This window comes from Saccopteryx bilineata, chromosome 11, assembly GCF_036850765.1.
Source record: "Saccopteryx bilineata isolate mSacBil1 chromosome 11, mSacBil1_pri_phased_curated, whole genome shotgun sequence".
Classification (NCBI taxonomy): Eukaryota; Metazoa; Chordata; class Mammalia; order Chiroptera; family Emballonuridae; genus Saccopteryx; species Saccopteryx bilineata.
In genome coordinates this window covers 54906722-54930125 of record NC_089500.1, presented here as the reverse complement: position 1 = coordinate 54930125, position 23404 = coordinate 54906722, and the positions used below count along the sequence as shown (strand labels likewise).

The following is a 23404-nucleotide window of genomic DNA, read 5'->3' as shown; positions in this document are numbered from 1 at the left end:
AGGCAATCATTAGGAGGAAAAGAACTTCAAGGGGCTTCTAAGTCGGGATGGCTGGAAGGATAAAAGAACAACGGGGTGAATGCCTGAGGAAGCATAAAGGAAGTGCTGGAAGGCCGTTAAAAGACTAGGAGGGGAAGTTAAGAACAGAGTGGTCCCTGTGGGTTCCCTCGGAGAAATGGGACTGGCGGGTTGGGGCTGGGCGTAGGCCAGAAAACGAGCTTGCCCTCTGCCTGACACCTTCCGACTCCTTTATGACTTTAAATGCAGTATCACTGGTGGGTTTCCAAGATCTGAGGGAGAAAGCAGACCCAAGAAAAACTAGAAACAGTAAGCACGATGATTAAATACTCAGTTCCTAAAAACACTCAACCAGAAGTTTGTTAAGGAAATATGATTTTAATTATACTATATGTATATGTGTGTGTGTACATATACAGGTTCCTCATTAGAGCTCTAATCTGGGCTCTTGGGAAAACATTAAAAAACGGAAAGAGCAAACTCCTCATATTTGGATTTTCAACATATTAAAAACCAGCGTCTTTACCTCTAAAAAACAGTGTCATCTCTCACCGCTGAGGGATGCTCCATGCTCACCATTAATCCTGGGGACAGTGCTAAAGCACAGTCGCCCTTCCCAGGTGTGGAAGAGAGCTGACATGTCTGAAATCTCAAGCAAGTGAGAACCCAATCTGGACCCTCACTGATGAGGCAGATCTGGGTGTCCCTTGCCAGGATGACATGATATAATGTTGACTGATATGTCCCCTCTTCATCACCTCCAGCCCTCTCCCTTAAGCCCATATTTCAAGAGATAGATATGGTTTGGCCAGTTCACCACTTGCTCCAAGGGGAATTACCAAGAGAGGGGGAAAAAAGAAAAACAGAAAAACAAAGAGTCGAAATTCTTGGCTCCAGCTCAAATGAGAGACAAATTAGTTTTGAAAAGAGATATAAACTGGCAGAAAAGGGTTTTTTGGGTTTTTTTAAACCACCCTTCACTAAACTGTGAAGAAAAAAAAATCCCGGAGAGAAAAAGGAGCATTACAAACAACTAGAGGCCATGTACTCAGTGTCCCACCCCCAGAATAAGGCCATGACATATGGGGTGGGAGTTGAGGTCCTTACAGTTTTCCCTAAGAAGTTTGGAAGGATCTAGAAAGAGGCTTGCTTCCTGCTTCTCTTCATTAATTACTAAGGAAAGCTAGTGCAGAGACAGCCCATGTCACAGGACAAGAATGGGTAGGGATGAGCTTGGTGGGCGAAGGCAGATAGGATCAGGCATTCCCTGCACTGCCGAAGGGGCACTGGCTTTCGCGGAAAGAGGAAGGAGAGAAGGCAGACTGATTCTCGGTCGGACAGATATTCCTGGCTGGAGACAAGGGCCGAGATGGCAGAGGTTGCCCAATGGGTAGCTCATAACAGGGACTCAAGTGGGAGCCATGCCCACAGATCCATATTTGCATTTGAGGAGCCCTGCATCTAATTCCATTGGGGTCATAGGGTCCATCCAGGGCTCAAAGAAGTCAGATGAGGAGCGGCTGAGTCTAGGTCCCCTGACTGTGCCTCTCAAGGCACTGGCTTAAAGCAACAACACGGAGTGGACAGAGGGAAGAAGGGGAAAGACTAAGAATAGTCCTCATTTGTAACCAGGAGCAGTTCAGAAAGCACTAAATTGGATGAAGCCAACTGGCTGTGGCTGTGACTAGATTAAGTATTTCTGCTGTCTGTCAGAATGGGGGGATTAGAGTTAGAATATAAATATACACTGCCAAAAATAAAAAATAAATTATATTCTGTGACTGTGAAATTCATGTGCTTTACAAGACGGATTGATTTTTCTCAGTCTCCATTGCTTACATGTTATATGTGAGTATTTGGTTCATCTCAAATTCTACAAAGGATAGAGAAGCTGATTCTGGTTGGCCATCTGGCCTTGGCCTTGGCCTTACCTGAGGTCAGATTTAAAGCTGGAATGGCCTTACAAGTCCAGCCCATGCTGAAAAATTGGCAGCCCTGTCTGGGAGCATCTACCCAGGTTCTTGGTCCTGCCAATGAGGTGACATGTGCATCAAGCCCTGCTCACACACATGACAAGACAACTGTCCTGTGTAGCTGTACTGCTCACAGCAGGACCTGACCCTCCCACTCACCTCCCCTTTCTAATGTCTTTCTAATGTCTTGCATCCACATATTTCCACTGAGTTTTTCAAACTATTTTAGTTCATAAGGACCTCTCTTACATAATCTAGGGACTCTTACATTCCATGTCAGTGGATGGGTGAATTTCTGCCAGAGGTTTATCAGAAAGACACACATTGACCAGAGTCATTTTGAAGCAACAAAGAAATGTCAGACGCCTATTCACATCTTGGCAAATGGATTTTTACCATAAACTAACACATCTTTTCCTGATAATGAGGAAGATGTTTAAATGCTACACAAGCTTAAGTAGATATTTCTGCTCTCTATAAGGATTGATGAGCAACTGAATGTGTTCTTTGCTCTAGAACCAGGGCAAATGTTCAAAAAAATGGCTGTTTAAGGGGTCATGTGACACCTTTACTCTGGGAGTTATGTATTGAAACTTTAATTGTAGAATTCTGAAAAAAACAACATGGACACACATTTTATATATACATGGTCTTCATGTTCAGTTGATGAAAACCAAGTAGGAATAATGGTAAAGCCATCTTGCATCCTGTTTTACCCAAGGAAATGTGATAAGTGTATGCAACCCCAGAAAAAGACTATTTTGCCAGCAATATTATTAATTTTCTATCATGTGAAGTCCACAACACTGATCAGAAGCCCAAAGAGGACAAGTATGCTTAACTTTGTAGAAGTTCAATATGTATCTTAATACTGCAATTTGGGGGAATTTATCCAATGACATGATGCAGGATTGTTTGAATAGGCAGAACAAAGCACACCCTTCAACAATACCTCAGCCCAAGCTAAATTTGATTTTTACAGTGGCCTGTGAAAAGGCCTCTTAGGTCTGTATGGCTCTATGTCGTGGACATTAGAGGAAAAACTTCTTAACTACTCTGGCAGTGTTCTTTGAGACCTGGCCTGGAGAACAATGGAAATGGACATACCAGATTAGCAGCAGATTGCTTCAAATGTTCTGACCCCTGCTTAAGCTGCAGAGTTAGGCCAGCGCTCTGCTTACAGATGTGAAGTGGTGATTCTGTAAGAGGAAAGGAGGGATACCCTCAAAAAAATCGTCTTCCAAATCCATTAGAATGACCTGCTGTAATGGTTCTATGTCCCTGAGTATAAGATAACTTATTATTCACAGTACCATTGAGCTAGGAACTAGATAGAACTAGACACTGAATCACATTCAGGGAAGTCAGTTAAAAACATTTCCAGATAACACAGCACTCACAAAGATACTTAAAATAGAATGAAAGAGGGAAGTTTGACTCTAGTAAAAGTACATTAATACTCAGTAATTATGATATATGCAACACCCCCTAGTGCCTAACTTTGGGTAAAATACCTATTGAAAATCCTCAACCATCTGCACTATCGTAGTTTTATTTTTACAGATAAACAAAGGGTTAAGAAAGAGAATTAATCAACAGCCTGAGGACCTGTAACTGGTAAGGAGAAGATCTAGGACTCAGACTCAGGCAGAACTCCTTGCCCTCCCTGTTCCTTAGGTCCCTCCCCACAGGCTACTTGCCGTGGTGTCAGTTTTCATGCAGTGGACAATGCCTATGAATAAACAATGCAACCAATTTTTTCCAGAAGCTTCTGCTCATTCCTGAAAGAGCACAGCACAATAGAATCAAAGCACTCATACATTTTTAGGACCCAGGAGCTGCCAAAGTTTCCAAGACATTTCACAAGAAACCTAGAGCTCATTAAGGGATTGTCAATCATTTTATGTGGATTCCATCACTGTAGTAATTTATTTAAAAACTAGAAATGTGGCCCTGGTTGGATGGCTCAGTGGTAGAGCGTTGGGCCTGGCATGTGGATGTCCTGGGTTCAATTCCTGATCAGGGCACACAGGAGAAGTGACCCTCTGCTTCTCCACCCCTTCCTCTCCCTCTTCTCTCTTTCTCTTCTCCTCTCTTTTTCTTCTTTCTCTCTTTTCTCACAGCCATGGCTTGATTGGTTTGAGTGCATTGGCCCTGGGTGCTGAAGATTGCTTTGTGGAGCCTCCACCTCATGTGCTAAAAATAGCTTGGTCATGAACATGAGCCCAGATGGGCAGAGCATCAGCCTCAGAGGGGAGTTGCCGGGTGGATACTGGCCAGGGCACCTGCAGGAGTCTGTCTATCTCCCCTCCTCTTGCTTGATAAAGAAGAAGAAGAAAAAAAACCTAGAAATGTAACATGCAAACTTTATGGAAAAGAATCCTAAAGAAAAGCTGGGACATTTGACAAACAATTTATGAGTGAGTTATGCATATCTCCAGACTATATTGATCCATAGTCAATTTACAAAGAACAAACTATTTCCAAGTCTGGCGTCAATCCTCTGAGAGTAATACTGGTAAAAATCAACAGTTAATGGCTGAGCCACTGTCTAAGGAAGCTACTCTAAAGGACAGATTGTAATCAAGTTGACAGAGGCTTGAGAAATACCGCTGTCCAATCCAAAAGTCCTTACCATACCCATCAAACTGGAACACTGCTAAAGAGGAGCATACCTTCAATATTTGTGGCCTTCCTGGATTCAGTCTTTAATCTCTTTCAGTACCTCTCTATTTGCCTACTTGCAGCACCCCAACCCTTGCCATGACTTTATCCATTTTTTATCCATTGCCACAGTTACACCTACACACTGAGGATCACAAATCTTTGGCCTGATTACTCTGGAGCTCTGACTCTTCAGGATGTCATATGCCTTTAATATGTTCTCCTTCGTCTGAAACTCATCCTGTCTAAAGCTTAGCTCCCTCTTGATTGTAATCACTCCTTTTTCCCAACATCAGGAGTGTTGTCATTATACACCTGCCATTTTTATCCCTTCCCCTTCTTTACTCTCCATATTGGACAGATCCACAAACCAGGGCAAGCCTACCTTCACACATCTCGCATGTCCATTTTTTCAATTTAGTTGTATATCCAGTATATGTATTTATGATCTATCTAGGGCAGTGATTTTCAACCTTTGTTTCTCATGCACTCATAAACTAATTACTAAAGAAAAAGGGGCCCTGACCTCTTCTTCTTTAGTAACTAATTTATTTGTGCCATGAGATGAAAATGGTTGTATTTAGTCAGGGGCACTGACCTTAGTAATTAGTGTGTGTTTGTGCCATGAAAAAGAAAAGGTTGAAAATCACTGATTTAGGGCACTGACCTAACTTGTCTCCCAATATCTGGTCTCCTCTCATTTTAATACCCTTTACATACACTTGAAAGAATTACATTGCTAAAGAAAAAGTTATAGCCTGACCTGTGGTGGCACAGTGGATAAAGCGTTGACCTGGAACACTGAGGTTGCTGGTTCAAGACCCTTCACTTGTCCAGTCGAGGCACATATGGGAGTTGATGCTTACTGCTCCTCCCCCCTTTCTCTCTCTCTCTCTCTCTCTCTCTCTCTCTCTCTCTCCTCTCTAAAATAAATGAATAAATAAATAAATAAATAAAAAGTTATACAATGCCATTCTCTTGTTAATAATCAGTTGATGTGGCTTCCCTAATCACTGGCTCATTAGCTTGTATAGAAGTTTCTTTACAACTTGCCTTAGCTTACCTTTCCTAACTCATCTCTATCCTGCACTCTACGGTTTGTTTATAGTGATCTAATCATGCATTCCTTAAATAAGCTGTTGATCAGGAGTCAATAAGGATAAGATATTCTAGTGGCTAAGAAAGAGGGTTTTCCAGCTGCACTGATGAAAATTAAATCATAGATTTAACTCTTATTGGTAAACAGGTGTCCTCAGGTTATGACAGTCAACATATGACATTTTGATTTTATGATGCTCACTTCCATAAAAACTTTAAAAAATTGAGATGCGAGTGTTTCAGCTTATGCCATTTAGCATTGTACTTACAGACTACACAGGCAAACTGGTTTGACTGCGCACAGCAGAATATGTAGTACAGATGTATGAGTCAGGGAGTTGGTGCCCCCCACTACACTTACCTACGTCATTTTGGACTGTTAAAAGAACAAGTGTTCTGTTTGTGTTAGGCTAGAGTGTGTTTTGACTTACACCAAAATTCGGGTTATATCACTGTCGTAGGAACAGAACTGTGTCGTAACTCAAGGACCCCCTGTAATATATAACCTACGATGTGTCCACTCTGAGACTGATTTCTCATGTCTCAAAAATGGAATAACATAAGGTTACCATCAGAATTTATTAAACAAATGTGCTAGCTATTATAATACTCATCATCAGGTATATCTAAAACTATTACTTAAGGTAGAACAAATTTTCAAAGAAAAAACACTTTGTATGAAAATGTTATTATCACTTAATTGATGTCCTTAAGACATATAATTTTTGGTGTCTATAGGTTCTTGAGGTGATAGTTTGGAAAGAAAATTGAAAAAGGTTTGTAACAATTAGGAACTATCTTGTTGAGGCTCTGATAATATCCACTTTTCTAGACTACCAACTTCTTAATTCATTGAGTACACAGAACTTCCATATGATATGCCTTATATTTCTATTTTATCTTCTATGTGTTATACCTTCAAATAAACCTTAGTATATAAACTTTATCTTATGCTTAACATCTCAATACTACATTGCCCAACAATGATTCTTGGTAGATGATCAAAAAATATTGAGATGAAAGTAAGTTATTATGCTAAAGATTGCTAATCCCCACAGTAAATGCCATGAGTTTCTGATGTTGGTGGACTATGATTTTTTTCTCCAACAGAATAATTATACTTCATAAAAGAAAAAAAAATTATAGTTTCTTTTGTCATGTTGTACAAAGCAAAATGCAAATTAGCATGAGCCATGGCCACAGAAATTAAAATTAGGCTTTGAACAATTAAGCATTTTAATTATAATGTTGATCAGTACAGTTCATGACACAGAAGTCATATTTCTCCAGGTGACCTGCACTACTTGATACCAGTAAATATACACAGTGCTTATAAAAACATCAGCTAATATCTGATTGCAAGTGAACAATTCTTTGAGTCTGACCTCTAGTTGGAGACCATCCCACAATTCTTCCCTGGGATAATGTTCCTCTCCAATATTCTGTCTCCATAAATTTCTAAACGTTTCTTTGGATAACCATGTTTTAAGGATTCACAAAGTCATGTTCATAAGTTATTCTGAACTTCTTCAGTAAAATTCACACTTACTGAGTACCTCTGGATACAGCCAACAATTATTAGCAGTAACTATATGCCAGGCACCATTCTAAGCACTTCACACACACTCACTGGGTCAATCCTTACAATAACCCTGTAAGGTAGGTACTACTATCTCCATTTTACAGATCTGACAACTGAGGTTTAGGGAAAAAATTCACATGCCCGTGATTATATATACTATTACTAAGGGGTACAGCTAGGTTTGCACTTAGTCTTTCCAATCCCAGAGCCTCTGCTCTCAACCACCAGGCCATGCTGATCACATAAAGTAGAACTCAATCAGCACTACGAGCTTTAGACAATCATTTGGGAACTCAAAGGAAGAACAAAATGTTCCCTATTTAAGGTCAGAAAAGACCTCCCGGAGAATAATACGCAGAATTCTGATTGGCAGAGATAGGACAGGCATGACTACTTACTAGTCTCATAAACAGTTTTGAATAATAATAATCCAAAAATCAAGCAATTTCCCATTGGGAGGATGCATAAACTGAATCTGACAGGATGAAACAACAGGAATAAGTTCAGAAACTTCAGCTGCACATGTTTAGGATGATTGCTTCCTGGCATGACTACAATTCATGTGAAAAAGATGAAGAGATTTTGGCCAAATGGAAGGTCAGTCCAAGCCAACAGCATTATGCGGATGCCAAGAAAGCTAACTGGATTCTGAGTGGCACAGAAATATGTCATACAGAAAGTGGAGATGATTACCCTACATGCAGCAACACTGGAATTCAGCTGTGGGCATCACATTAAGGAAGGATGTTGACAACCAGGACTGAATTCAGAGCAGGATGGATGAGGAGAGACCATTGAAAAGCCATGCCACATGTGAAATGCTAGATGCACTGGAGAAATTTAGAAGGCTCCGGGGAAGCAATGTTCATGGTCTTCAAATGTGTCAAGAATTACCTTGGAAAGAACATCTGTGTAGACTCGCTCATGTTATAAAAATAGAACCAATGGGAGGCTAAGAGAACCAATGACTCAACTAATATTAGCAGCCAGCTCTGTCTCAGTAACTTAGTACATGTTACTGAGGTAAAAGCAGTGATGGGTATCCAGTGGGACTACATGCTAGCCAGGGACAAGACAATGCTTTTAGAAAGAATACTCATCTTGCTGAGTATGGGCGTACTTAAATATTAAAGGAAAAAATATTGATAATCTAGTCTTTGCAAATTTGGAGGAGTCCATTTGAGGAAAGTGGTGAGATAGTGCTTTAATAAGATAAGGGGTATGGAATTTGAGCTGGACTTTGACAGTGAATTAGTTTACAGATCCAAAGTGGTCCAGTCACCACCCAAAAGCCAAATCTTCAGCAAACAAAATTGCAAACAGATTACCAAAAATGCTCAGTGAATCCACTGAGGGTTTAAGAACATAAAATAATTCTCTGTAATACATCATTTTTCAAACAATTCCTAAGAGGTAATGTGATTCTTTTCCATTCTTTCCTCACAACGGTAACAGACATACACATACCAAAGCACAGTGACAAGATTGACATATCACTAGGGAAGAGAAATAGGTTCCATCTCCTTCAAGAGAGTGGGTCGGAAAAGGAGGTAAAAATGGTCTGAAAACAGAGGAAAGGGGAACCCCACTAATGAGGAGAAACAGCCTCCCTGCATTGTTCAGTCCAGCAGCTACCTCCACAAAAAACTCAGAGAGTTCCCACAATCTCCAGCCTGAAAAACACAGGCAAAAAGCAAGAAAGTCTGTCGTCCACCCAGCATTGTATAAAAGAAAATGCCCAGGTCTCCGAGTTAAACTTCCACATTCCTGCCTTGCTACTGTCAGCTTATCAACTTGGTCAACACACAAAACCCTCATTGTGCCTTAGTTTCCTCATCTGTAAACTGTGGACAGCCACTTCTGCATGGAGTTTTTGTGAAGCTCCATAAAGTAGTATTCCTAAAATGGCTGGCAACATCCTATAATCCCACACCTACCATTTCTTGTTCAAGTTGAGTTTAATATCAACTTTCCGATTTCTTCAATTTCATAATTCAGAAAGCAGTTTAGAAGGGATTGCAACCTCTTCCTGGTAAGGGATTTCCATAGATCAACCTTTTTGCAAAAAGAGATTATGCTTTAGGGTATTTTGTTGTGCAAGGAAGAGGAGGTGGAGGGATTGTGGGGGGAGTCAGTGTAGGGTAGAGAAGGAGGTGGTGAAGGAGGTGTGGTGAAAAGGAAGAAGAGAAGCTGCCACTTCTAGGGACAGATCAAGTGATAAATCCTGTAGTACTTGAACTAGAATATAGTAGAAGCTTCATACCTACTGAATAATTTGAGGTTGGCAAAGAATGAAATGGAAGACAATTCATGACAATATGCTATTACTTAAAAAAAAGAACCTTTTGAAGTGATCTTTTTGCCTTATTGTATCAATATATTTCTAAGGACACCATGTCTGGAATATTCCCACAGTGCCTGCAGATGTCACACCATTGCTGAAAGCACTTTTCAACCAGATTGGGCTCTTCCATAACTGCTTCCCTGTGATCACTGCCTCTAGTTCCCAGCATTCCTTCTGAGGTTTTCGGAAGCACTATTTGGAATGAGCTCTGCATATATTGTGGAACAAGAAGAAAAACAGGGTGAAGTGTGTCCAGTGACATCTACTAATTCCAAAAGTTTCAGGTAGTTAAGTATATAAGTAACTAAAATATCATGATTTTTGTGAGGCACCAGATTGGTTTCTTGGAAAGTCTAAAACTAGGTTGATCTTCAGCTAAGCAGCAGATATCACTTACATATCGGGCTCAAATTTTATTATGTATATTCGTAAGAGAAAGAAAAACGTTTAAATCTTCATGTTCACTTAATTAAATACATCTAACAGAGACTTTGTGTCATCATAGCTCACAGAGACTTGTTTACTCTGCTCACTTACAAACCCGGAGTCTGTGTGGTATCTGAGCTTTGTAAACCTATCTTTTATTCATCACTAAAGTCACCTAGCAACGAATGTCCATCTAATCAGCACTTACAGTGTCCAAACACCCCTATCAATAGTTTTTCCCCCTTAAATAATCCACAGGCTTCTCTATCACAATGAAACAATTCTCTTTTCTCAATCCTTCCTTCCTTCCGTTTATATATATATAAGCACTTGGGGGTTGTTGTTCTTGGTGCAACAATCTTCTCTCTGTGAATGGTCTTATCACCAATCACATTACACCTTCAGAGAGCGCTGCCAAGGAGGGTGGACTGTCTCCCCAGGCGCTCGTCAACGGCTTCCCTGCACGTTTGCTACAATAACACAGCACATCTTGACTAAACTGTGTTCACCCTCTGCTTTTGGAAAATTTCCAGGCAGGGTCTGTGTTTACGTCAGCAAGACTGATGATTCAGAACACCGTCTCCAGGGTTTTAAACAGCCTTGAAACACACTCCTGCTCTCAGCTCAGCGGCAGTCAGTAGGAAGCCTCCCAGTAACTGTTGCTTCACTTTGTCCTTCTACTTATTGCCAAGGGGCTCTGATTTCCTTCTTGATCATTTCATAAGCCATTTTGCTGCTTTATTCCTAAAATTTTTGCCAGAACTTTGACTACTAGATTTTTGCATTATTGTACCTATTGTCTTCGGAGTTCCTCATCTGTAAAGATCCCCCTTACTTGGGTAACTAAACTGTGTTCTTTTTATTCATCTGATTTTTTTTCCAGCTTTAGGATTATAATGTCTTTTGATTACATTTTGAAATGTAAATACAAGCCGCTTGACCTGTGGTAGCTCAGTGGATAAGGCATTGACCTGGAATGCTGGGGTCGCCTGTTTAAAGCCCTGGGCTTGCCAGGTCAAGGCACACAGGAGAAGGAGCTATTGGTTGATGTTTCCCGCTCCTTCCCCACTGCTGCCCCTGCCTTTCTCTCTCTCTTTTCTCTCTAAAATCAGTAAATAAAATCTTCAGACCCTGGCCGGTTGGCTCAGTATAAGCACATCGGCACAGCATACGGATGTCCCAGGTTACATTCTCCAGTCAGGGCACACAGAAGAAGTGACCAGCTGCATCTCTTCCCCACTCTCTCCCCCTTCTTTCTCCCTTCCTCTCCCACAGCCAGTGGCTCGTTTGGTTTGAGCATGGCCCTGGGCGCTGAGTATAGCTCAGTTTGTCCAAGCGTCAGCCTCAGGCACTAAATATAGCTTGACTGATTTGAGCATCAGCCCCACACAGGGATAGCAGGTGGATCCCACTGGGGGTGCATACGGGAATCTGTCTGTCCATCTCCCTTCTTCTCACTTAAAAAAATCTTTTAAAAAAATGTAAACAAGTTTAACTTGTTAAACTTGCCTTTGATCAGCACAGTTGCTATTCAGTTAATCCCTCGATTAGAGTTTAACAAGAACCTTACAAAATGTGTAAAAGATAGGGCACAGGGCAGTGAGTATATGCAGAGGCTATCAAAGTGAAACTACAGAATGTGAAACTTAAAAACAATGTCTAAGTATAATGCAAATCCCTTATTATATACAAGATTTAACGTTAAACTCTCCCCATTTGCTAATTATCATCAAAGCACATAAATTTTAAATTATTTTCACAAAAAATGAGCACATTAAGATGTTGCCACATCCTAGACACCGTGCTAGAAATTTATACTCTATCATGGGCCTGGGTTTTGCTTACCACCTTCTGATATCTGAGGTAAGACTTAGGAAAAAAACCTTTTTACCCCTCCCCCACACTATACAAAAAAGCAATATTTCATCTAAGAGGGCCTTTTACCTCACACTATTTTAAAAAGGAGACTCTTTGGGGTCAAAGCAGACATCGCCTTTGATTATAAAATACCCTGGTGAAACAATTTAAACACTAAGGAAACTATAAACACAATTATAAAATAGAAAGATGATGCTACTTAACTAAGAAGAACCCAGAATACTCTGAAGCAAATGATTCTAATCTAATCTGATCTAAAGAAAATGGAATTCAGATAAACAATCAAAACCATCCTTCCTAACATGTCTCTTCCCCTGAACAAAAATTAAAAGAAAATCAAGACAAATGAGTTATTGACAAGTGGCTGTTTGGATAAGAATATTTAAACATGAAAGGTTAATTGGTTCTATGGAAACCTTTCTGGGAAGAGCGGGCCATCGGTGTTTCTTGAAGTAGACCCTTAGCTTGTTATTAAACAGAACAATCATGGCTTCGAGAGTATACTCTCACACAGGTGCCAATTTCTAGAAAAAGTTACCTGAAGGAAGAGTAGGCAGAAGCCTGAAAAAAGCAGAAGAAATGGACAGAGGCAGGTCACACAAATTCCCAGGCAGAGTATCCTTCTGTAGGGTAGGCATATACTGAGAACTCCTTCCCCCTTCATCTGTCTTCTCTAGGATCAGGGCAACAAACCCAGCCACTTCTGCTCAGTGTGACCAGAAGCTCTTCCCCTTTATCCCAGCACTGAGAACAAGGGGAAGAGCTTGGTAGGCTGACCAGAGAAATACATTAATCTCGTTAAAGAGTGGAAGGGCTTGCTTATAGAACAGAGTCTGCCTCAGTAGATGGTTCTAAAATCACATAATTATACGGAAAGATTGGATTGGATAGTTTAAAAGCTCTAGCTGAAAAACAGGAATTGGCAATGAAAGATTTCTAAACGATTCTTTTTTATGCATCTATCAAGATCCTATTTTACTTAGTCTTCCCAAATTAGTAACAGGGTTTATCTACTTGCTTCTGTATCTGACCTTGAGAAATTTACATTCACACTGTAACAAAAGCCCTTTGTGGAAGGTTAAAAATTAGTTGACTAACACTTCACAAGACATAGCTCTAATCCACTAGTAAAACTATGAAGTCCCACCTATGCATTTGCTTAATATCTGATTTATTTTAAAAGCTGTAGCAACTATTTGCTCTCTTCTTTTCTTTTTTTAAATAAGAAAAGGAACCAGGCTGCAGAAAGAAGTGTGTAGCCCGTTACTAATTTAGGAAGTCTTCTCTGCACCTTACCTCTTAGCAGGTGAAAATCCTTCAGGGATGATGGGCTTAGGGGAGAGAAGCACAAGCTCTCTCTGTGACCACGCTTCCTCATGGCCCCGAGGCGGGGAGGCCATCCTCTGGCCCCTACTCACCACCTCACACCACTGCTGCCTTCACTGCCAGGCTAGGCCCGCCCTGGCTGCCTCCAGCCCGGCAGGGCTGGGGAAACACTGGGCAGCGGAGTTCCTCGCCTAAGTGGAGAGCTCATTCCCACTGCACTGGAGCTATTTAAAGAGGTGGGGCCTGCAGGACAAATGTGGCCTCCGAGCCTTCCTGTTTGTGTCCTAGCTCAAATTTTCACCCATTTCCTAAGGAAGACTACAGAGTGTAATAACCCTGGAGATGGCTGAGATTCGTGAAAACGGCGTGTGAGGGCACTTTTTAGAAAGTGTTTTTTTCCTGGCCTTCTTTTCTCCACAGTCAGATATGAGGCTTTGAAAGTACTTTAAAAGTCAAAAGCAAAAACTATCTGTGGTGTCTTGGTAAAGGTGTTCTACTCCTGAAAGATTTTTTTACCTGAAATGTAGAAAGGAAAAAAATTTGTGGATGATTAATCCAATATAATATATTAATCACATCATAATGCAGGAAAAAAATGCGACTTAGGGTCAGAAGCAAGGGTTCGACTCAGAAAACCTTTGCCATATACTAGCTTTAATAAAAGAAATTTACCCAATCTCTCTGGGCCTGTTTCTTTGTCTGAATAAATGGGCCTAATAACATGTAATTTACATGTGTGTTCTGAGACCTGTGTAAATGACAGGAAAAGACCCTATGCTTTGCCTGTCTAAAAGTCAGACCATGCTGTCATTACATTGAACTACCTAACTTCCCAGCTGCTGACACACAATGTCAGGCATTAGTAAGTAGCTATATAAAAATGTGTAAATGCATCTCCTTTCTTCTCTGCAAAATATGTATTTATTTGCTTGTGTGTTCTCTGACTTCCTCATGGGCACCGAGGTTGTAGGAGGGCCAGAGACTTCACTGGTAATGCTGATCTCACATATTTCCAGGACCAACAACAGCTCTTGGCATATATTACCATGCATTATGCAATAAATTTGACTAAGTAAATAAATAGATAAATGCATACATTCAGACAAAATCAAGCGCAATACTCTGCAACAAATATCTATTGAATTAGTGAAATGAGCCATGACTTCTTCCCATAAAGAAATATCCCCGGGGGACCCGGGTTCAATTCCTGGCCAGGGCACATAGGAGAAGCGCCCATTTGCTTCTCCACCCCCCTCCCCTTCCTCTCTGTCTCTCTCTTCCCCTCCCGCAGCCAAGGCTCCATTGGAGCAGAGATGGCCCGGGCGCTGGGGATGGCTCCTTGGCCTCTGCCCCAGGCGCTAGAGTGGCTCTGGTCGCCGCAGAGCGACGCCCCAGAGGGGCAGAGCATCGCCCCCTGGTGGGCAGAGCGTTGCCCCTGGTGGGCGTGCCGGGTGAATCCCGGTCAGGCGCATGCGGGAGTCTGTCTGACTGTCTCTCCCCGTTTCCAGCTTCAGAAAAATACAAAAAAAAAAAAAAAAGAAAAAGAAATATCCCAGGAATATGCAATAATAGAATTTTAAGGCAAGTTGGAGCTCTTACAAATATTTAAGGTAAATATGAATGTATGTTTTGTTAGATCACCCTGTTCAAATATACTATTAAGATGGTTGATGTAAAAACTTCTTACATTATGAATACTAGGTACAGTATTTAATATGAATTAATTCACTGAAAGAAAATTTAGCTTAGTTTAGACTGTACCCTAAAATCATTCCTCAGTCCTATTTCTGTTAAAAACGGAAACTCTCTTCTGGCGTCCATTAAGTCCTAGGTTGGCAGCAGTGGAATTGATAAGGACTCACTGATTTCTTTCAAAGCATTACCTAGACAAGAAGGATAAAGATGTGTGGTCCCTTGTGATTCTTTTGATACAACTACTAATGTTTAATATAACATAACATGGCAGGAGCAGGAGTTGGGACAGTCTCAGTGATCCGAAACAATAGATTTTGTTCTGAACCTTCACATTGTTGTCTGAATTCAGTTCTGGCCAGTTCAGGCCACTAAGAAACTTAAATCAATTCTTTGATAGCTGCTCATTAATCTATCATGTGTACCAAAGATAGGGACTTAAGAGGATAGTTGTCCACTTCACCAAATTACCAAGAGAGGAAGGATCCTGAAACTGAAAGATCATGTGAAACATAAGGATTTCTCTTGCTTTGCTGGAGAAACAGGAGCTCCTAGAGCCCTCCCTCCCTCCCCTCCCTGCCCTCTCTCATCTCCCACTTCAGGGATGGAACATGAGCTCTCCTGTTACAGATCTTTTCACAAGCGTTAACAATGGAAAAGTGATTTAAAGGTGTTCGCTCTGAATAAAGTCATTTTGGTTCCAAAATACGAGGAAGCATTTCATAATCATAAAATCTGAAAGTTCTATAGCTCTTGGCCGATAAAAGAGAATCTCTGAAGAACAGAGCGGTGGTCGAATAAACAGAATTTATTGCCATTAGCAAGTAATTATGTTCTCTACGTTTTCTAAGCTCAAAGTTTCAGACACTGTGAAGACGATCTCTGCCACATCCCTTCTCCTTCTCCTTCTCTCCAGCAGTTTCTTTTAATTCTAGAGCCATTTTTTTTAACTGAGGGTTAAAGATTCTAAAGAAGTTCTGAAATAGATTTTTTGACACCTTTCAGCAGCAAGACCTACTTGCCTTACACGTAGCCCCTGGCCTAACAAACACCCGTCTACATGGAGCTTCTGGGTTCAAGTACGTGGGGTATCAGATGTAGCTTAAATGCCTCCCGGAACATGCACGTTTGACCCTGGGAAGGGGGTTGCATTGTGGAAACTGTCACCCAATAGTCAAGCTTCTTCATCTAATGTAAGGGCTCTTGTCAGCCCTCACCTGGAGGCTCCAACACGCATTCCTGGGTATTCTGGCCAACCTGATGTTACTCTCTGGATTAGTAGCCTCACTGCCCGGGCTCCTGATGGCCTTAATGAAGATATCTCTGTTACTCGGTTAGCAAATAAAAAAGATAACTTCACGTTACTGACTACAGGGTCTTCTTGTGCTGCTTCTATTATTATTTGAGACCATATATCTAATTTTAATAGACATTTATCTAATACTACAGCAAACATTATAATCAATCTGTAAGAGAAGACAATTTACAGGCAAGACTAAAATGAGCAAATATGTATAAAACATATTATCCCAAAGCTGGCCATTACTGGGTATGTACACTGTGCAACAGAGCAATAATGAATTTCTCTTTTATGCTATCTGTTGTTTTATAGAAAGATAGCTGATTTCAAGTCAGCTGACTTTAGTACCTATGCTTATTAGTAATAAAATAAGTAAACCAGAGTTCCAATGGAAGAGTAACCTTATTAATAAGGAAGTACTATGATAGCAAGTTAATTTGGAGTTTAGGGCTACTCTTTTCCAAAATGAGAAATATAGGGATACTATTTCTACCTCCTTTTCTCCCTTTCAACTTGCTGTGGGCAAGGGCTCTTCTAGATGCTGTGAAGACACACGATATGTAAGTACAGGGTGCCTACTCTCAATTAATTCATGACAGGACAAGACAGGTACAGAAATAATGACAGTACAAAGGCAGTACATAGTAAAGGGGGAAATACAGTGTGTCCGTAAAGTCATGGTGCACTTTTGACCGGTCACAGGAAAGCAACAAAAGATGATAGAAATGTGAAATCTGCACCAAATAAAAGGAAAACTCTCCCAGTTTCATACCTATTCAATGCAGCTCGATGTGGGCTCACGCACAGATTTTTTTAGGGCTCCTTGGGTAGCTATCCCGTATAGCCTCTACAGACTCGTCACTGACTGATGGCCTACCAGAACGGGGTTTCTCCACCAAACTGCCGGTTTCCTTCAACTGCTTATCCCACCAAGTAATGTCATTCCTATGTGGTGGCACTTCGTTATAAACGCGCTGATATTCACGTTGCACTTTGGTCACAGATTTGAATTTAGCGAGCCACAAAACACACTGAACTTTCCTCAGTACCGTCTACATCTCGACTGGCATGGCTGTGGGCTGCTCCTCTGTATATATGGTGTTACATCATCATCTGCGCATGTGCACATGCTGCCACATCATCCTACAGAAACTGGGAGGGTTTTTCTTTTATGTGGTGCAGATTTCACATTTCTATTGTCTTTTGTTGCTTTCCTGTGACCGGTCAAAAGTGCACCATGACCTTACAGACACACTGCATAGCCTAATATCAAGAGTGCAGGGCATGAGGTGAGAAGGTCATAGATTCAAATTCTGGCTTTGCCAAACCCATGTTATGTGACCTTGAACAAATTTCTTAATCCCTCTCAGCCCTGCTTTCATCGTGGGTAGTCGAGAACATACTAGACCTGCCTCATAGGGACATGGTGAAAATTAAATGAACTTATGAATGCAAATCCTTAGCAGACTGCCTGGCTTTTAAAAGTCCTAAATAAATTGCATTGATGCAGGAGAAAAATAGTAAAAGAAATACTTAAATTGCCATGGAGATTTAAAGAAGAAAAGAAAGCTATCTATAACTGAAATAAGAGATATAGAATTTTCCAGCCAGGAAAATGCTTTCTTAGAATACTTGGATATGTAGAGGCTATCCTTGACTTATAGCCCTTAAGTATGGAAGATGACTGGAAACAGAGTACTGGGAAAGAAGAGGGGCCTATCCTCCCCAAACCCCCAAGCATAACACCCCCTTCTTTTCCGGGCTGCACAACCATAGTCCTGTGTCTAATTGCAGCCTGCGCTAACCCAAAGCACAGAAAGTGGCCTTGGAATCTCTTCTCTTTCTCCTGTAAAATTCTTTCTCTCTCAACACCCGAAAGGGTCTCAAAGGCAACCTCGGTATGTAGGAGAAAACAACCAGAATATCCACAAAAATGAAAACTTCTGTTTCTGGCCATGATGGATTAAGTGGGACTGGATTAGCCTTCCCACTTATACATAACTGGAAAACTTGATAGATGATGTGAAATGCTGTTTAGAGATATTAGATTAAAGGAAGAACAAAATGTGATCCCGGCGAGAAGGGAACATCTGTGTGGAGCTGTGCTGTGTGGGTAACCCACCGCTGGGCCTGGATACACATTCCAGGCTGGCAGGCAGGAATACTGGGGTCTCCGAGCACTAAGGGGACACAGGACAGAGTTCACAGAGGCTAAGGCAGATGGAATTTGCTAGGAAAAGTATCATACAGGAAGGATCTCTGCAGACAAAGAGCTCATGAAATTGATGTCGGAGTTTTCTTGAGTTTGTTCTGAATATTAAGTCACACATGCACACAGTCAACTTCATAATTATGGGGAGGGGATGAATATCTACAAATTAGAATCATTCCCAGGTCTGCCAAAGAGCTATGAGGCTCTGAGTTGTTACCAGCCAGAACAAGAAGTCTCTTCTGAGTACCTGGGGCTTAAGTTCACAACACCAGAAAATTCTTTAGTAGTATGATACTTCAAAGTATCAGTTTAATCAGTCTGGCTAACTCAGCCTGAGACTAAAGGCTATCCCAGACCTGCCCTAACACACCTTTGGAAAGAAAGACAAAACTACCCTAAATAAAACAAAACAAACAAAAAGACCACCAGCTCATCATTCAATAAAGAACCATGACACATGCAAAGAAGCAGGAAAATGAGACAGAGAAATAGCCAGAAATGACTGAGCTAAAGAAATTACACAAAAGGACAATTATAAATATGCTCAAAATACTTAAGGATTTAAAAGAAAGCTATACAGAGATGGATGGGAAATTAAAAGTGACTAAGACTTGATAGAGAGTTTCTTTAAAAAATATGAAATGAAAGTATACCAAATAGAATTATCAGAACATCAATTAAATCCCAAGAAGAGACCAGCCAATTCAAAAGGAAAGCAATATAGAAAATGCCTTACATGTCCACTTTATCTCAATTTTAAAAAATTTAAAAATTAGGCGGCAGCTGCAACGCTGGTGCTGGAACGCTCCTCTCAGAGACCAGCTGACTCTGGGAGCCAGGATGTGTCCCTGATCAGGCATCGCACGGTGGCCCCACTGCGGGAGTGTGAGGGCCGCGGGACTTTCCGTTTGGGGAATATGATCACAGTTAAGCCAGGGAAAACTCCGATTCAGGTATTACATGAATACAACATGACGACCAAGTACAGCCCAACGGGTTATAAGTGTGAAAGCTCTGATGTGCAATTACACGTGCCCACTTTCATCTTCAGAGTCAGCACTGGTGACCTAACCTGTGCAGGTGAGGGTACAGGTAAGAAGCTGGTGAAACACAGAGCTGCAGAAGCTGCCATGAACATTTCTGAAAGCCAGTGCAAGTTTTGGCTTTGTTCCTGACCCATGAATGATGCCTGATCTTCCAAACAAACAAGGAACCAACTTCACCCTATTTGTTCATTACAGAAATTGGCTATTCAACATAGCTGGAGGTTTCCTCAAGAGAAGAGGAACTGCTCATAATAGAGAATACACCACAACATGTAGGCTAGAGTTAGTTACGGAAACTAAAATGGGCATCAACAAAAAAAGTGGTCAAGAGAAATTCTGCTGAGAAATTTCTTGTAAAATTCAGTACTATTTCTCCAGAGAACCACATTTCTTTAACAAACATAGTAGTGCATTTTTAAGGATGTCCCTTGGCATTCCTTGAGGAATCCTCCAGCTGTAAACATCAGCTTACTGAAAAGAAGCCTCCTTGGTATTCCAATATAGATTACACCCAGCTGCTCAGTGAAACTGCCAAGGAACAAGGGTTTTTTGTTTTGTTTTGTTTTTTGTATTTTTCTGAAGTTGGAAACGGGGAGGCAGTCAGATAGTCTCCCGAATGCGCCCGACCAGGATCCACCCGGCATGCCCACCAGGGGGCGATGTTCCACCCATCTGGGGCATTGCTCTGTTGCAACCAGAGCCATTCTAGCGCCTGAGGCAGAGGCCATAGAGCCATCCTCAGCGCCCGAGCCAACTTTGCTCCAGTGGAGCCTTGGCTGCAGGGAGGGGAAGAGAGAGACAGAGAGGAAGGAGAGGGGGAGGGGTGGAGAAGCAAAAGGGCACTTCTTCTGTGTTCCCTGGCCAGGAATCAAACCCGGGACTCCTCCACGCCAGGCTGACGCTCTACCACTGAGCCAACCCGCCAGGACCAAACAAGGTTTTATTATAACATATTAAGATATAGGAAACTGAGGGCCGATGGACAGTGTGAGTGTCTCTGAAGTGTCCATCAATCCCATCACAGTCCATCGTGACTCTGGGATCCCTTGGGGCAGTACACAGACTGATGCAGCTCACAGTGCTTGGCAGCTTTAAAAATAATAGCAGAGCCTGACCGGGCTGTGGTGCAGTGGCTAAAGTGTTGGACTGGGATGCGGAAGACCCAGGTTCGAGACCCCGAGGTCTCCAGCTTGAGTGAGGGCTCATCTGGTTTGAGCAAAAGCCCACCAGCTTGAGCCCAAGGTCACTGGTTAGAGCAAGGGGTTACTCGGTCTGCTAAAGGCCCACGGTCAAGGCACGTATGAGAAAGCAATCAATGAACAACTAAGGTGTTGCAATGCGCAACGAAAAACTAATGATTGATGCTTCTCATCTCTCCGTTCCTGTCTGTCTGTACCTGTTTATCTGTCTCTCTGACTCTCTCTCTGTCTCTGTAAAAATAATAATAATAATAATAATAATAATAATAGCAGAAAGTCAACTTGAAACTACTCAGAAAACCCTTCAGCAGCACATCCCCTGGGTCCCTTCCTAAGTAAAACACTTACTGTAATGATTGTGTGTTGTTTCTAAATCTCTTCATAGATTCCATCAACATGCCAGATTTAAATACCTCCCAGTAGTTGTTATGAAGCTCCTTTAAATGGCTTCCACTTTGTATTGGTATATTGCACTTACACACTTTGTACCACAGGCAGAGTGTAGCACCCATTCCACAAGGCTGTGTACACAAAAGAAAGAAACTGGATGTGTATTGCTGATGAAGATGATAATAAAACTACTGCTAACAACGGTCTTTCTTATTGATGCAAACTTCTTCTTTGTGCAAGGCATTATAACGGGAATTAGAAGGAAGATTAGAGTGTTGAGGAATACATTCACAGGCTTTTCTTGAATGTGGTCGTTGAATGCCAAGGAAAATGATTGGTCTGTGGTGTATTTAAATTTAGGTAATAGTTGTTGTTATAAAAATTAAAATTAATTAATTAAAAATTTTGTCAATGATATCTCAATAATAAAAAGAAAACACCCAAACTGAAAAACACAGAGAAAAATAAGGCTGAAAAAACGAACAGCGTCTCAGCGGCCTGTGGGACAACATCAAGTAACCTAACATATGTGTTACTCAAGTCCTGGGATGGGAACGTGGGGGGGGGAATAAAGATTATATAAAGAAATAATGGCTGAAGTGTGTCCAAATTTGATGAAAACTATAAACCGGAGATCCAAGAAATTCAATAAACCCCAACAAAGATAAAAACAAAAAAAAAATCACAGCTAGGCATATCATGATGCAATTGCTGAAAACAGAGATAAAGAGAAACAAGCAAAAGTAGCCGAGTAGGGAAAAACAGACATATCATATACAGTCGGAGAAAGATAAGAACGACTGCAAACTTCTCATTAGAAACAACACAAGCAAAAAAGCAGTAGAATGACATCTTTCAAGTACTAAAAAAATAAATAAATAAAAGGTCGACCTAGAATTCTATATCCAGTGAAAATATTGTTGAAAAACAAAGACTAAACAAATAGAATCTTAGACAAACCAAAGCACAGAGAATTCATGGCCCAGTAGACCTGCACTACCAGAAATGTTAGAGTAAGTTTTTCAAGAAGGAAGAAAATAATACTGGATGGAAACTTGGCCCTACACAAAGAAGAAAATGTGTGGGAATTTGTAAACATGTGAGCACATAAAACAGTATATTTTTTTAATTTCTTTATTTTGTTAAAATAACATTGACTGTTTAAAACAGAAATACTAACAATGTATTGTAAAGGTTTTTTTACATCTATAATAAATAAAATGTGGGACAACAATACCACAAAAGACAGGAAGGAGAAAACGAAGGCGTAGAATCAGAAGGTTCTTACAGCGCACCTGACGTGATATCATATTACTGGAAGGTGGGACGTGGTAAGGTAAAGTGGCACATTGCAAACTCTAGAGCGACCACTGAACATAATCAACAGAGAGCTATGTTATAAGACAAGAGTGGAAATAAAATGGAATACTAACAAAAACAAAACAGAAAAACAGTTTAAGTAATCCAAAAGAAGGCCAGGAAAGAGGAAAAGGGGGCGGGGGGGAGAGGGCAGACAGGATAAACAGAAACATAAAGCAGGATAGTAGACTAAACTCAACCCTGGACGCTGCCTACAAAACAGACGTTAATTATAAACACACAGGGTAAAGTAAAAAGATGGACTAAATTTAACATGTAAAAAATAATCGTAAGAGAGCTTGCACGGCCATATTAAATCAGACAAAGCAGGCTTCTGTGTCAGTTTGGGTCCTGGAGGAAGCAGATATTAAGAACCAAATCAAAGTTTCAAGAGATTTATTGGAGTGAACAGTTGTGAAAGATACAGGGGGATTGAGAGTGGGATCGGGCAGGGAAGTGCCTTCAGGCATGAATGCAGGTCTGATTGTGAAAGGAGAGGAGGGGACAGGTCTGGGATGGAAGAGTCTCACGCTGCAACGCAGACCTAAGAAAGTCCTGGTCAGGGTAATTGGCAGTCCTCTGCAGACACGGGCCATCAGAAGACCTGAGATTGGGCAGAAATGACCCAGCTCTACTTTCATGTTGTGCTCAGTTATGGGTAACAGCATCCTGCTGAAAGCATAGCAACTGGGCAACTATGTGGCAGATTCTAAAAGTGTGACAGCTGAGGTTACGGGCTAAAGAGGTCCAACTAGCACAACTCTATTGCTGCCACAACTTGAGAAAAATAGCTATGACCAAGGATAAAGAGCAATAGTTTTTAATGATAAAAGGCTAATTTCATGTAGAGTCTAATAACGTTAAATGTGTATGCAAGCTTCACAATATTTGAAGTAA

General features: G+C 41.1%; 1 protein-coding gene and 1 pseudogene across 7 annotated transcripts in view; one reads left to right on the top strand and one right to left on the bottom strand.

Moving 5' to 3' along the window:
• Positions 1 to 23404, bottom strand: part of ARHGAP28 (Rho GTPase activating protein 28) — a 214088-nt gene that overhangs the window by 142227 nt on the left and 48457 nt on the right. For 2 of the 7 annotated variants that reach the window (XM_066246990.1, XM_066246991.1), the window contains one exon: positions 3099 to 3190. The exons of 3 other annotated variants lie outside the window; for them this stretch is intronic. Coding sequence is in view for 1 of the 4 variants with exons in the window: in XM_066246988.1 (XP_066103085.1) it covers positions 13280 to 13383 (104 nt within the window). In the remaining 3 variants the exon portion in view is untranslated. Of the gene's footprint in view, positions 1 to 3098; positions 3191 to 13279; positions 13483 to 23404 lie in introns of those variants that run through there. 2 more of the 7 variants (XM_066246989.1, XM_066246988.1) reach the window with 2 other exon arrangements.
• The window catches only part of LOC136315604 (interferon-inducible double-stranded RNA-dependent protein kinase activator A-like), a 42819-nt pseudogene continuing 38845 nt past the window's right edge, over positions 19431 to 23404 (top strand).